The 12,491-nt window shown below is 59.0% G+C and overlaps 2 protein-coding genes across 3 annotated transcripts in view; both read right to left on the bottom strand.

Annotated features, from left to right (window-relative positions):
• Positions 1–5,170: 5,170 nt before the first annotated feature.
• Positions 5,171–9,306, bottom strand: TMEM82 (transmembrane protein 82). Of its 2 annotated transcripts, none has more exons than XM_024749836.1 (6): positions 9,185–9,306; positions 8,970–9,042; positions 8,595–8,769; positions 7,582–7,909; positions 5,934–6,121; positions 5,171–5,605 (listed from the first exon to the last, which is right to left on the bottom strand). In XM_024749836.1, the coding sequence occupies exons 1-6, from the start codon at positions 9,270–9,272 to the stop codon at positions 5,516–5,518; spliced, it is 942 nt and encodes a 313-aa protein (XP_024605604.1). In that variant the 5' UTR covers positions 9,273–9,306; the 3' UTR covers positions 5,171–5,515. The 2 variants fall into 2 exon arrangements, with proteins under 2 accessions (XP_024605604.1, XP_024605602.1); XM_024749834.1 differs by having other exon boundaries at positions 7,582–7,999.
• Positions 9,307–10,672: 1,366 nt separating this feature from the next.
• SLC25A34 (solute carrier family 25 member 34) overlaps positions 10,673–12,491 on the bottom strand; it is a 3,463-nt gene continuing 1,644 nt past the window's right edge. Inside the window, exons 4-5 of the mRNA XM_024749883.1 lie at positions 12,184–12,318; positions 10,673–11,526 (exon numbers count right to left, since the gene is read on the bottom strand). Of these exons, the coding sequence (XP_024605651.1) occupies positions 11,344–11,526; positions 12,184–12,318 (318 nt within the window). The 3' untranslated portion in view covers positions 10,673–11,343. The remainder of the gene's footprint in view (positions 11,527–12,183; positions 12,319–12,491) is intronic.

Genomic DNA, 12,491 nt, shown 5'->3' on the forward strand with positions numbered 1-12,491 from the left:
TGGGGAAACTGAGGCACAGAGAGAGTAACTTGCTCAGGGTCATCTCCGTTAGGAAGCTTCTTTCAAGCCCATGTAGTCTAGCTCCAAGCCCTTTTACTAAACAGGCCAAGCGTGTAGGGAAATGTTCAAAAACCAAGTAGGGAGTAACCAAGCCACAGTTATAGCCACATGGAGTTCCCCACTCTCAGGCCCCAAGCCTGTGTCCACTTGGGCCAGGCAGGGCCCAGCCTCTAGGCCTGGCCGTGACAACCACCTCTGGCTCTTAATCCCCTCCCGGTCCAGTGTCCTGAGCTGGCTCTGGCTGGACCCCCTGGTTCCCACAGCGCCCCCTCAACTAAGCACACCCGCACAGCCTTCACGATGAGGGGCGGGACGTGTGGGGTGGCCATGGCGGGGCGTGAGTCTCAGTGGGCTGGAAAGGCCCGTCCTTGACCCAGGCCTTGAAGGTCAGAGCCCCTTCTGTGGACAGAGGAAAGGAAGTCCTGGCATCACTCACTTGGGAGGGTCCCTGAGCCTGCCCCAAGCCCTCGGCTGCTTGCCAGGGGCAGAGCCCCGTTCCCCCACCAACCCCAGGCCCCTCCTTGAGCTCCTGCTTCACTACGAGCCTCCACCCCTGGCAGCATCTATCCAACACCTCACTGCTCTCTGGCAGTGAGGATCCCCATCCCTGAGACGTCTCCTTGCTGAAGTGTAATGTGGCCTAGACCCTGCCAGGGCCCCTCGCCGGCCTCCCCGCTTCTCTCTTCCGCAGAGGTGGGCTTACTGTGAAGTTAGTGAAACTTATGCTCAGGCCTCTTACTTGCACGGCCCCTGTGAGGACTGGGGGTCTCTGGAAGTAATGAAGTGTTGTAGGAGGGAGGGGCAGCCAGGTCACACTCAGGAAACATTTCTCTCTAAGTGTTCCTGGCAAACTGCCCACAGAGATGTCAGAAGAAGGACCCGAATCTCCAGGGTTCCAGCAGCTCGTCCTGCCTTTCTTTCCCACTCTCAATCAATATTCACTTTCATATGAATTTTGTATTCTTTTTTCTAAAGGGGACCCTTTCTTTTTTTTTTTGGCCGCACCATGCGGCATGTGGGATCTTAGTTCCCTGGCCAGTGATCAAATCTGCGCCCCCTGCCTTGGAAGTGCGGAGTCCTAACCATTGGACCGCCAGGGAAGTCCCTAAAGGAGGCCCTTAAAATTGGACTCGCCCTGCTCTTACTCCTTGCGATCCACTCTCCAAGCCGGCCAGGCCATCTCGCTAAAGCAGCACGTGCCCGACACCCCTTCTGTGGCTCCCGCTGCTCTTGGGGAAAATGCGAAAACCCTCCCCTGTCCTGGCGATCTGGCCCCAGCCCACTTCCGTGACAGCATCTCCCACCACTGTGCCCGTTGCCTCCTGGGCTCCAGTCACACTGACCCGACCCCTCCTCCATCCCTCAGGCCACTCAGGAGCCTTGAGACCTGCCTGGGCTTCCCCATCACCCCATGTCCTGGGAACTCCCCCTCAACCTTCAGGATTGGTTTCTGCAGCTCTTTGTCAGCGAGGTCTCTCTGAACTCCAGACCACATCACACACCTCACAACACCTGGACCCTCCACTGATGCTGACCACACCTGCTTGAGGTAACCATGCTCTGACCCTGGAGGCCCTCATCTCATTCACCCAGTTGCTCAGGTCCCAAATCAAAGAGTTCCCAGGATTCCTCTCTTCCTCTCAAGCCCACATCTAATTGACCAGGAAATCTTATCAATCTCTCAAAACATGTTCAGAATCCAACCATCCTGGCCACCTCCACGGCCACCACCCTGGTCCAAGCCCCCATGCTCTCATCTGGGTTGTTTCAAATGTTTTCAAACTGGTTTACTGTTTCTACACTGTCTATTCTAAAAACACCAAGGAGAGGAATCCTTTAAAAATGTAAAAGTCAGGGCTTCCCCGGTGGCGCAATGGTTGAGAGTCCGCCTGCCAATGCAGGGGACACGGGTTCGTGCCCCGGTCCGGGAAGATCCCACATGCCGCAGAGCGGCTGGGCCCGTGAGCCATGGCCGCTGAGCCTGCGCGTCCGGAGCCTGTGCTCCGCAACGGGAGAGGCCACAGCAGTGAGAGGCCCGCGTACCGCAAAAAAAAATAATAATAAATAAAAAATAAAAACGTAAAAGTGAGATTATGTCACCTCCATGTGCAAACCCTCCACTAGCTGCCCATCACAGGGGAATAAATTCCTAATGCTGGCTGTGGCCCTGAGCAGTCTGGTCCCTGCCCACCTCTGTGACCTCATTCCCACCACTCCATCCTCTCTGTGAGACTCCAGCCGTGCTAAATTTCCTGCAGTTCCTGGATTCTCCCAGCTTATTCCCCGCTCAGGGCCTTTACCGGTGCCGCTCTCTCAGCCTGCGGTGTTCTTCCCGCAGCTTTCTGCTTGGCCTGCTCCTGCAGTCCATTCAGGTCTCCTCAAAGAAGCCTTCTGTGGAAGGCAGCTTCTAAAGCGGCCCCGAGAACCCCCACCCTCTGCCATGCCCTTGTGTAATCCCTTTCTCTAAAGGGTGGGCTAGACCCAGCAACTTGCTTGTAACCAATAGAATACAGCAAAAGAGTGGGATGTCGCTTTTAACACGGGGTTACAAAGACGGCGACTTCTGTCCTGCTCATCTTCTGTCCGTCTCCCTGACTCGCATCACAGAGGGAAGCTGGCTGCCATGTCGTGGGCTGCCCTATGGAGAGGCCCACGTGGCAAGGAACTGAGGGAGACCCTGGCCAATAGCCAGAGAGGAACTGAGCCCCTCGGTCCACTAGCCCATGATAGACTGAATCCTGCCGGCAGCAATGTGAGTGAGACTAGGAGTGGAGCCTGCTCCAGTCGAGCCTTAGGATGACACCACAGCCTTGGGTGACACCTTGACTGTGGCCTGTGAGACTCTGAGCCAGAAGACCCAGCCAAGCCGCACCTGGATTCCCAACCCCCAGAAAAAGCGAGACGATAAGTGTCTGTTGCTTTACGCTGCCGTTTCAGGGTCATTTGCTACATAGCTGTAGATAACAAACACACCCTCCTTCACCCCCGTCACTCTAACCCCATGCCCAACTTTTTTTTTTTTTCCAGCACCAGTTGTTACTTGTGCCTCTCGCTCATCCTCAGTGTTTGCCCCAGAGCCTCACCCCATGCAGATGTTCAGTAATAGGGGAAGGAATGCAGGACATCGAGAGGGACAATGCCATAGCTCAGAAAACCCACAGGTGCGGGGGCTCAGGAGGGAGGAGGAAGGCTCACCCCAATCCCAGGTGCTCCAGAGGTACCACTCCCTCTCAGCAGGGATGTTGTTTCAGGCCCAGGATCTGGGATCTCATGGTCCGTGGCAGAACAAGTTCAGCTTCATGCCCCTGTTGCAGACCGTACCTTTTCGATTTCCTCTACCCTCTGGACTTCAGGCCTAGTCCTCTTTGTTTGGTAGGGCTCACTAGAGCGATCTAGTTTTTATACCCTTGTCAGATTTTTCACAAAAATAATTTAATAGATAAGAAAAGAATACTATTCCAGCCCACGTGGCCCAATTTTTGTTTGGAAAACAGTCCCTGTGCCCATAAAAAGGAAAGGACTGCCAAGTCCAATCTCCTCCCAGCCCTGTCCCCACCGGGTCCCGGGCTGTGTGGGGGGCTGGGAGGCCAGGGAACCTTCCAGCAAAAACATCAGGCCCGAGTTGGAACCCGGTGTCCAGTCTGGCTCTGGCAAGCGGCTGGCCTTGTGCTCACCTAACTGAGCCATTTCCTCCTAGACTGGGGCAAGTTTCCTGCCCAGAGGGAACCAAGCACACTCCCAGGCAGAGGGGGGCTGGTTTCTGTATTGGGGGAGGGGCATCCACAGGCACTTCCCCCACCTCAGTTACTCTGGGGCTGAAAGGCCCCTCCTGGGGGTGGGATGGAGAGCAGGGGATCAGAAGTTGGGCTCGAACTGTCTGTTGGTGGCCATTCCTGGAGGAATGAGCTGAAACCGCCCCGTCTGGCCTTGGGGCCAGCCTGTCCCTGTATCTCAGGTGCACCCAGGGTGGGGAGTGGAATCTTAGGCCAGACTCTGTCTGCTCCAAAGCAGTAGACTTTGGGTGACCACGGTGGGCTTTGCTGAGAAGTGGGACCCATTAGAGCCTGGAATCCTCAAAGAACCTTCTCCAGGTCCCACCTCCTCCCTGCTGCCTCCCCTGCATCTCCCAGACAACCTGACCCTCACAACCCCTTTGGAAGCCCCCTGGCTGGCAGTCTCCTTTGCTCTATGGGGTCCCTCCTGGGAAAGGGCCTCTGAGTTGGGGCCCTCAATCCCCATGGACACAAACTACCTCGTGGGCTGGGTGCCTGGGCCAGGAGAACAATGGGTGTGGGTAGAGCCTCAGGCTAACCTGGACAGAAGGTGGTGGGAACAACATTCCAGAACCTACCAGGAATGGACCTGCCATATTTTTTACGCCCACCTCTGTTAGTTTCCCTGGCCCCAATTCTTCAACAAGAAGTGGGGAGCAGGGAACATGCACAGCACTTGAACTCTGCGGGTCAGGCTACCTGATTCAAATCCTGTCTTGCCACTAACTAGCTGTGTGTCCTTGAGCAAGTTACTTAGTCTCTCTGAGCCTCGGTTTCTGAATCTAAAAAGGGATAAGAGTACCTGCCTCTTGGGGCTGATGTTAAGATGAAATGAGATAATAAAAATGCTCAGCGCAGTGCCCAACACATGGTAGTTGTTCTCCTGACAGGCTCAGAGACGGGCAGTGGCCTACCCAAGGCCACACAGCAGGTAAGCAGGGGAGCTGGTACCCAACCATTTTCCATATACTCTGTGGCCTTCATGAGCTGGGCCCTGCAGGGGATACAAGGCTGAACAGGGCTGAGACGGGAAGGATCCTCGTGTCAGGGTCAGAGGCTGGGGACCAAGGGCACCAATAGAGGCCTAGGCATCATACTCGCTCCAGTTGTTTCTTAGCCTAGGATGGGACATCCACCCAAGAAGCAGGTGAGTCCCAGACCACGTGCCCATCCACGCCACTGCATCCCGGTCATCTCCTCAGCCACAACAATATCAAATTCCTGAACCCCAGGGACCCAGCTGGCCCATATCCCAGGAGCCTGCCTCAGTCAGAGAGCTCTGTGGCCTTAGAAAAGCCTCTTCACCTCTCTGTGTCTTCACGATTCTGAGACAAATCTGAGAGAATCACCTTTACTGTTTGTGGACAGGGCAAGGGAGGTTGGTAAAGGAGGAAGCCATTCTGAGGATACAATTTCTCCCCACCCCCCAACGCTCCGGGAAGGCAGGGCTGAGGGGCTGTATCCACTGCCCACCCTGAGAAAAAGAGGGTTAACCCAGCAGCCTCCATGCGTCCCCACCCTCTGAGGGGCCCAGCCCCAAATCCTCTCCTCCCTCCCGAGGGCCCCCAGTGCTCCAGGTGGGGGGCAGCCCTGCCGTTCTGCCGCCAGGCAGTATCCTGGGGTCAAGGCCTCCAGGTGAGCCCGGGCGGCTCTGAGAGACTCCGGGTCCTTGCTGAGGTAAGTCAGGAGGGGGCCGTCCCCTGCAGCTGGGCAGGTGCCGAGGGCCGGGGCTGGCTTGGAGCTGACGCGGAAGGCCTCTGGGATGGAAAATCCTGAGGGCAGGCAGGGAGGAAGGGATGGAGGGTGCCACTCAGTTCCCCCATCCCGCAGGGGGGCCTCAGCCTCCCGATTTTCAGGACCTTCCTCCCGTTCGGGGTCTTCTGGGGCACTGGATAGGGTGGGGGGCGCCCGCCCCGTTCCTAGTGACCCTGGCTACCGAGGGGTCAAAAGTTAACCCCAGGTAGGAGAGGGGATTTCAGCTGTCTCCGACCCCCACCCCAAGGGAGGTCACCCGGCTCTTCTGAAAACTTGTCGAGGCTCCCAGGGCTGTCTGGAGTGGGGCTTCAGTGTCTGGGGCACGTTCAGGGAGGGGGTGCCCACCTGTATCTGGCAAAGATCAAACAGGGTGCGGGTGTCCAGCAGGCACCAGAACTCGCCCAGCAGGGAAGTGAAGATGCCCACGAGGTCCAGCCAGCGGCCCACGGTCAGCAGCAGCAGAAAGAGGCCGCACATGCGTACCAGCACCGTCTGCACCTGGCTCTGCAGGCTGGGATGCTGCTGCCGCTCCTCTGCAGAGACACGGTCCCTGTCACCGTCCGCCTGTCTGCCTGCCCTGAGGTCCAGCCGAGTCGGCTGTCTGGAACCCCCAGCTCCCCCCGCTGCTCTCCTCAGCGCGTGCCTTCCCCTCCCCAGGCAGCCCCGCTCCCTTCCTTCTCACCCCACACCCACTCCCAGCAACTACAGGGGCGCTTCTTCCTCCCAGGCCTCACTGCCCACCCCCAGTCTCCCCCTGCAGTCAGGACAGGAGGTGTCCTGACTCCTATTTCCTGCACTCCCTCATCCGATCCATCAGGAAGCCGTATGAGCTCTTTCTACCAAGTAGATCTGGGTCCCAGCGCCCTTCATCTCTCACAGCAGGCTCCTCACTGGGCTCCCGTCTTCTGATCTTGACCCTACAACTCAGTGTGTACTCAGCACCCGGTAGCCTTCCCAACATACTAACGAGGTGAAATCATTCCCCTGCTTACAATCCTCCCAGGACTTCCCACTGCATTTGGAATAAACTCCAAACTCCTCACCTTGGGAGGTCCTGCCCCATGTGACCGGAGTCTCCTCTCCGACCTTATCTCATCTCTGACTTGGTCCCCCTTGCTCTCTAGCCCCAGTGATCCAAGTTTTCACCAAGCATGCTAGATTCCTTCCCACCACAGGGCCTTTGTACCTGCTGTTCTGCCTGCCTGACTGCCCTTCCTTGTCCTGACTCTTCCATCCCATCCCTACCCTGCAGCCAGGTGGCTCCTCCTAGAGCCCAGATCTGATCAGGTCACTTTCCCCTGCTTAAAACCCTGCAATGGGGCTTCCCTGGTGGCGCAGTGGTTGAGAGTCCGCCTGCCGATGCAGGGGACACGGGTTCGTGTCCTGGTCCGGGAAGATCCCACGTGCCGTGGAGTGGCTGGGCCCGTGAGCCATGGCCGCTGAGCCTGCGCGTCCGGAGCCTGTGCTCCGCAACGGGAGAGGCCACAACAGTGAGAGGCCCGCGTACCGCAAAAAAGTAAAAAATAAAAAAATAAAATAAAATAAATTAAAAAAAACCTGCAATGGCTTCTCATCACACTGCCTTGCCAGGATGATGACAGCTCTCCATCAGGCCCCTGTGAACCCAGCCAGCCTCATCTGCTCCACTTGCCTCCGTGACAGCACTCCGTTTTCACGCCTTGTCTCACTTCTGGGCTTTGGCATTTATGGTTCCCTCTGCCAGGATCTCCTTTGCTCCCTCGTCTCTCCCAGGGGCTCCTGCTTATCCTTCAAGGCGCAATTCAAGTACTGTGTCTCCAGGCTCCCCCTGCACGCTGCACCCTTATCTGAGCTGCCCCACTGTGTGGCCCCTGCTAGCAGGCTGGGTGCTCTGGGATGGCAGGGGCAGGGTCTGAGTGTCGTCGGCCTCCCCAGGGCCTAGCACAGCGCTGGGCCTGGGTCAGACGGTGGGATGTGAGTGTCGAGTGAGTGAACTGCCGCCCGCGACCCTCACCCTGCATGTAGATGACCAGCAGGGTGTAGCAGATGGTGAGCGGCATCCAGAAACGCACAGCCTCCGAGGTGGTCAGGAAGTCCCGGTTGAGGAGGGTCACGGCTGCCAGGTTGCCCACTGCAAAGGTCACGGCCAGGGCGCGGCCCAGCAGCCGGGGGAGGCTGCAAGCGCCAGCCAGCAGGCCCAGGCAGACCCCACAGTAGCGCTGGCTGCTGTGCAGCTCGTAGAGCTGGCAGACGTGGCGGCGGAGGCGCCGGGTGCCCGAGCGGAGCAGCGCGGCCAGTCCCAGGCCCAGCAGCAGGTTCAGCGTGCGGTGCGGGGCGCCCTCCTGCAGGAAGCTCAGGCTGCAGCTCAGCCCGCAGCCCAGCGAGTACTGGCACAGTAGGTACAGCTGCAGCCTCTCGGTGCCCCGGGCGCCCTGGGCGGGGGAGGGGGCACAGAGGGGCCACGATTGTGTGCGCTCAGCCCACTCCTCACCGCGCGGGGACCCAGAGGGTGTCAAGGTACAGGTGGTCCACTCTGTGGGAGGCCGTTCCCGAAGAGGGAATATTGCCTTCAGGTCAAGCCCTACTGGAATCATTTCTTTCAGCTTAATTTCAATCATGATTACTACTTGGGACCTATCTGCTTGCTGAAGGGTGGTGGCTCAAAGCCTTCGAGGCCTGGGTTCAAAGCCCGACTCTACTTCTTGCTGGTTGTTGGCCACAGATAAGCCACGTGGCATCTCTGAGCCTTAGTTTCCCATGTGTGAGATCGGGATCACAGCAGACTTTTATCCCCTGTCGTTCTGAGGATGAGGTGATGCACCCAAAGCATCTAGCACCATGCCTGGCTCACGGGAAGCTCTTGACATCCGGGAGCTGCTGTGTTATCTTCTTGGACTGGGGTGGTGTCCACTCTGAGTGGAGACTCAGCTTTGGCGATGACAACCGGGCCCAGTTTCCTGTATTTGGGGGTGAAAACTAGGGCCCAGGGCCGGGCAGTCCTCACCCACCACCTGCCTGTGGTCTTACCTTGTCCAGGGAAAGCAGCATGGAGACAGCCCGGAGGGAGAACTCGAGCACCACAAGGGCGGCCACCCGGACCTGCACGACGGTCAGGATCAGGGCCAGCCCTGCCAGGTGCACGGTCTCCAGCGAGGCCCACTGGGCCCGCAGCCGTTCCTTTTCAAGCCGCCGCTCCGGGTCACTGTGGAGGTAGAGGGGGCACGGGCAGAGGAGCAGAACCACCAGCCTCGTCCCTGGAGGGGGTCACGGTGCCCCCACCCACACCCTCGGGGTTAAGGACGGGTGGTCTCTCCCTCCCAGTCCTGCCCTCGGAGGAGGCCAGAGTCGCATGCAGTGTGGGCTCCAGGGGGCTGGGAGGGGGCCAGGGAGGCGGGCACTCACTTGGTACAGCCCACGAAGAAGTAGACCTTCAGGAGGTTGTTCAGGACGGAGACTCCGCAGGCCCCGACGAGGCCTGACGGGGTTAGTAGGGAGGGTAGGCAGCTTGGTAGGGTTAGAGGAGGGGGCGGTGGGAGACGCACGTGGGTGGGGTTCGTCTTGCGCCGGGCTGGTGCCCCGGAGTGGGTGGGGCTGAGGGGGATGGGGGAGGGGCTCACCTTGCAGGAGGGCGTCGAGGAGGCCGGAGCCCCACTCAAGGGAGGGGAGGCTGGGGAGCCAGAAGGGGAGGGACGGCAGGGAGAACATGGCCGCCAGGATCCAGCCCCAGCCTCCGGCCTGGTCTGCGCCAGAGACACCGCAACGTCACCACCACCGGGCAAAGGTGGTGGAGGCGAGGGGAGGGGCTGGGAGGGGTCAAAAGCCCAGGCGAGGGGAAGGGAGGGAAGGGGAGGGGAGGAGAGCCAGGGCCTTAAACCTTTGGGCTGCTGGGTTAAGACCGCTGCCCAGGGTCTCCCCATTTGGGCAGCATGGGGTGGGGGGGGGCATCTCTGGGTGGGCTGGTCTCTGTCCTGCTTTTCTCAGGACAGAGACCAACCCACCCCTGGGCCTTGCCACCCATCCCTTCCTGAAGCCCCAGGCCTCGCCTCTTCTGCCCTCCCCCAGCCTCCAGTCTGGGTCCCGCCCTCAGCCCAAGGTCTGGAAGGGGGGCTTCGATCTCCCCACAGCCTGAGGTCAGGCTCTGCTCTCTCAGCCCAAGGTCTGGAAGGGGGCGTCTCTCCCGCCACAGCCCGGGGATGGGATCCAGCTCTGGGTCCTCCCCTCCTGCGCCGTAGGGCAGCCCGCCTTGACGATCCTCCCCGTGTCCACTAGGTGGCAGGCCTCACTTGGCCTACGGGGCGGGGCTGGCTCGCCCCAGTTCTTTTGGATCCTCCTTTCTCAGACCGAGGAGAGCGAACCAAGGGTGTGGGTTCGGGGGTAGGGAGACTGAGGCTGCTAGCAGAGGGGAGTCGTTGAAGTAGACAAAATAGAAAACTTTATTGGTTTGGAGTGTGCAGTAGGGCTGCCCCTGGGGAGCAGCTCTTTGCAGACATGGGGAGTGGCGGGGAAGGTAGTTCAGGCTGCTTGACCTCTCCGCCAGTCCTGCCCCTTCAGGGACTCAGCATCCACTTCTGTAGCACAAAGGTCGGTGCAGGCCTTAGGAACACGCCCATGGTGGGAGGGTGGCTGCAGCGTGGGGAGAGAGCCTGGGATGAGGTCGCCCAGCTCTACTACCTTGGGCAGGTTACTTCCTTTCCCGGGACCTGAGTCTGCTCACCTGAACAATGGGCACCATCAAGCGCTACCTTCCAGGACTGTCGTGAGAATCTGTGCAAATGTCCACAGTGCTGGGCACCTAGGGGACCCTCAGTAAAAGCCCTCAGTTGATGTGCTGAATTGTGTCCCCTCCCCCTCCCCAGATTCATATATTGAAGTTCTAACCTCAGAATGTGACTCTTTGGAGACAGGGTCCTAAAGAAAGCAATTCTCAAAGGAAGTATTGATGAGTAAGTTAACATGAGGTCATTAAGGGTGGATCCTAATCCAATATGACTGGTGTCCTTATAAGAAGGGACTAGGACACAGACACACAGAGGGAAGACCATGTGGGGACATGGAGAAGATGGCCATCTGCAAGCCAAGAAGAGAGGCCTCAGAGGAAACCAACCCTGCCGACACCTTGATCAGACATCTGGCCTCCAGAATTATGAGAAAGTAACGTTCTGTTGTTTAAGCCGCCTAGTCTGAGGTCCTCTATGACGGCGGCCCTGGCAGTCTAGCACAGACGATGACATTACGGCCTCACGGTGCTCCCCAGGGCCTCCCCACATGTATAGCGATCCCTCAGGGGCACCCCAGCACCCACGGTCCTGGCTCTTGCCAAGGGCACAGGTCTGGGCTGGGCAGAGCTGGGTTCTCTGCCCCTTCAAAGCTGTGTGGCTTTGGTCAAAGCACTTCACCTTTCTGAGCCCCCGCTTCAGAATCAGTAACAGAGCATTTTACGGTCTCATACCGTGTGAGGACTAAGCGATCTGGCACACGTAAGTGGCCCAGCTCATGGTAATGTTCACAGCCTGAAGCAGTTATTATAACAATGGGATAAGGTTACCCAGGACAGAGAGGGAAGAGAAACTTTCTGGAGAACAGAGTGGGTGGTGATTCAAGGAGGATCCGTTGGCCCTGGGTGGGCCATGGGGCTGGGTTGACCACAGCTGTCTACACTCTCCCCGAACCTGCGGCAGGGCCTGGGCCTGGGCGGGCTCCTGGACAGCCATTCCCAGGTGGAGCAGGCCGTCGCTTCCTGCCAAGGGCACGGCTGTGTCAGGGTGAAGGACGCCGCCTAGCTGCCCTGGTGCTGGGCCCGCCCGGCCAGTTTCCGGAGCTCATCCCAGAAGAGCATGCTGAGGATGGTGTGGGGACCCAGGCGCAGGTAGGTGGGGCCCAGACCCTTGTAGAGCGCCAGGGGGCCCTCCTGCCGCCAGATCTTCACCAGGCAGTCGGCGAGGCCGCCATACAGCTGGCCCTGGGGACAGACACAGGGCAGACATCACTACAGGTGTCATGGGGCCCTGGCTGGCACAATGGGGTGTGTCTGTGTGTATGGGCTTCTGTGGCACATCAGAAAGGGCACTCCGCCAAGCTCGGCAAATCACATAATAGTAACCCTTCGGGCTGTGAAAGTTAAAACAGGGCCTCTTCCTCCAGGCAGCCACAGCCCCAGGCCAGGCGCTCAGCTTGGTTAGCGGCACGCGGGTGGATTTCACCGCTAACTCAGCCCGTGGAGGGCACCTCTGTGTTTGGCACACCTTGCACCAGTGTACGTGATGGCCCCTGTGCACCTGTGAGGCTGGGGGGTCAGGACTCAATTCCGGTTCAGGCTCCCCCACCCACCGGCTGTGTGACCTCAGGCAAGTCACTCGATCTCTCTGAGCCTCAGTCTTCTCATCAGGAGAACGAAAGTTGTTGTGAGGACAGAATAGCATCCAGGTGTGAAAATGCTTAGTACGTGCTTGGGACATAGGTGTTCAGCAAACAAGCCAAATTAATGTGTGTGTGTGTGTGTGTGTGTGTGTATGGCACACTTCTCCGTGTCTCTGGCTGTGCGTGCGTGCGTGTGTGTGTGTGTGTTGGGGGATGCTGTCCAGCTCCCGCGCCCTCCCCCACTCTGTCCCCTGCTCACCCTGCCCGCTCCGTCCACAGGCTGATTGTACAGCCGCGTGCTGGCCACGTCGAAGGGGGTCATGACTGTGACCACGGCTACGCTGCTGACCATGCCCCCGGCCAGGGCCACCAGCCAGCTGTCCTCTGGGAGCCACTGTGGGGACATACAGGCTGCTGAGCCCTGTAGTGTCCTCCCCGCTCCCCCACGCGGTGCCCACCCCATCCTCTCAGCGCCCGGGGGCTGGAAGAGCTAGGGAAAGGGGGGCTGATGAGGCCCCTCCGGCCACTCCCCCCCCCGCCCCCCACCACCCTGAGCTCCTTTACAGC

This window comes from Neophocaena asiaeorientalis, unplaced genomic scaffold, assembly GCF_003031525.2.
Source record: "Neophocaena asiaeorientalis asiaeorientalis breed wild unplaced genomic scaffold, Neophocaena_asiaeorientalis_V1.1 scaffold275, whole genome shotgun sequence".
Taxonomy (NCBI): Eukaryota; Metazoa; Chordata; class Mammalia; order Artiodactyla; family Phocoenidae; genus Neophocaena; species Neophocaena asiaeorientalis.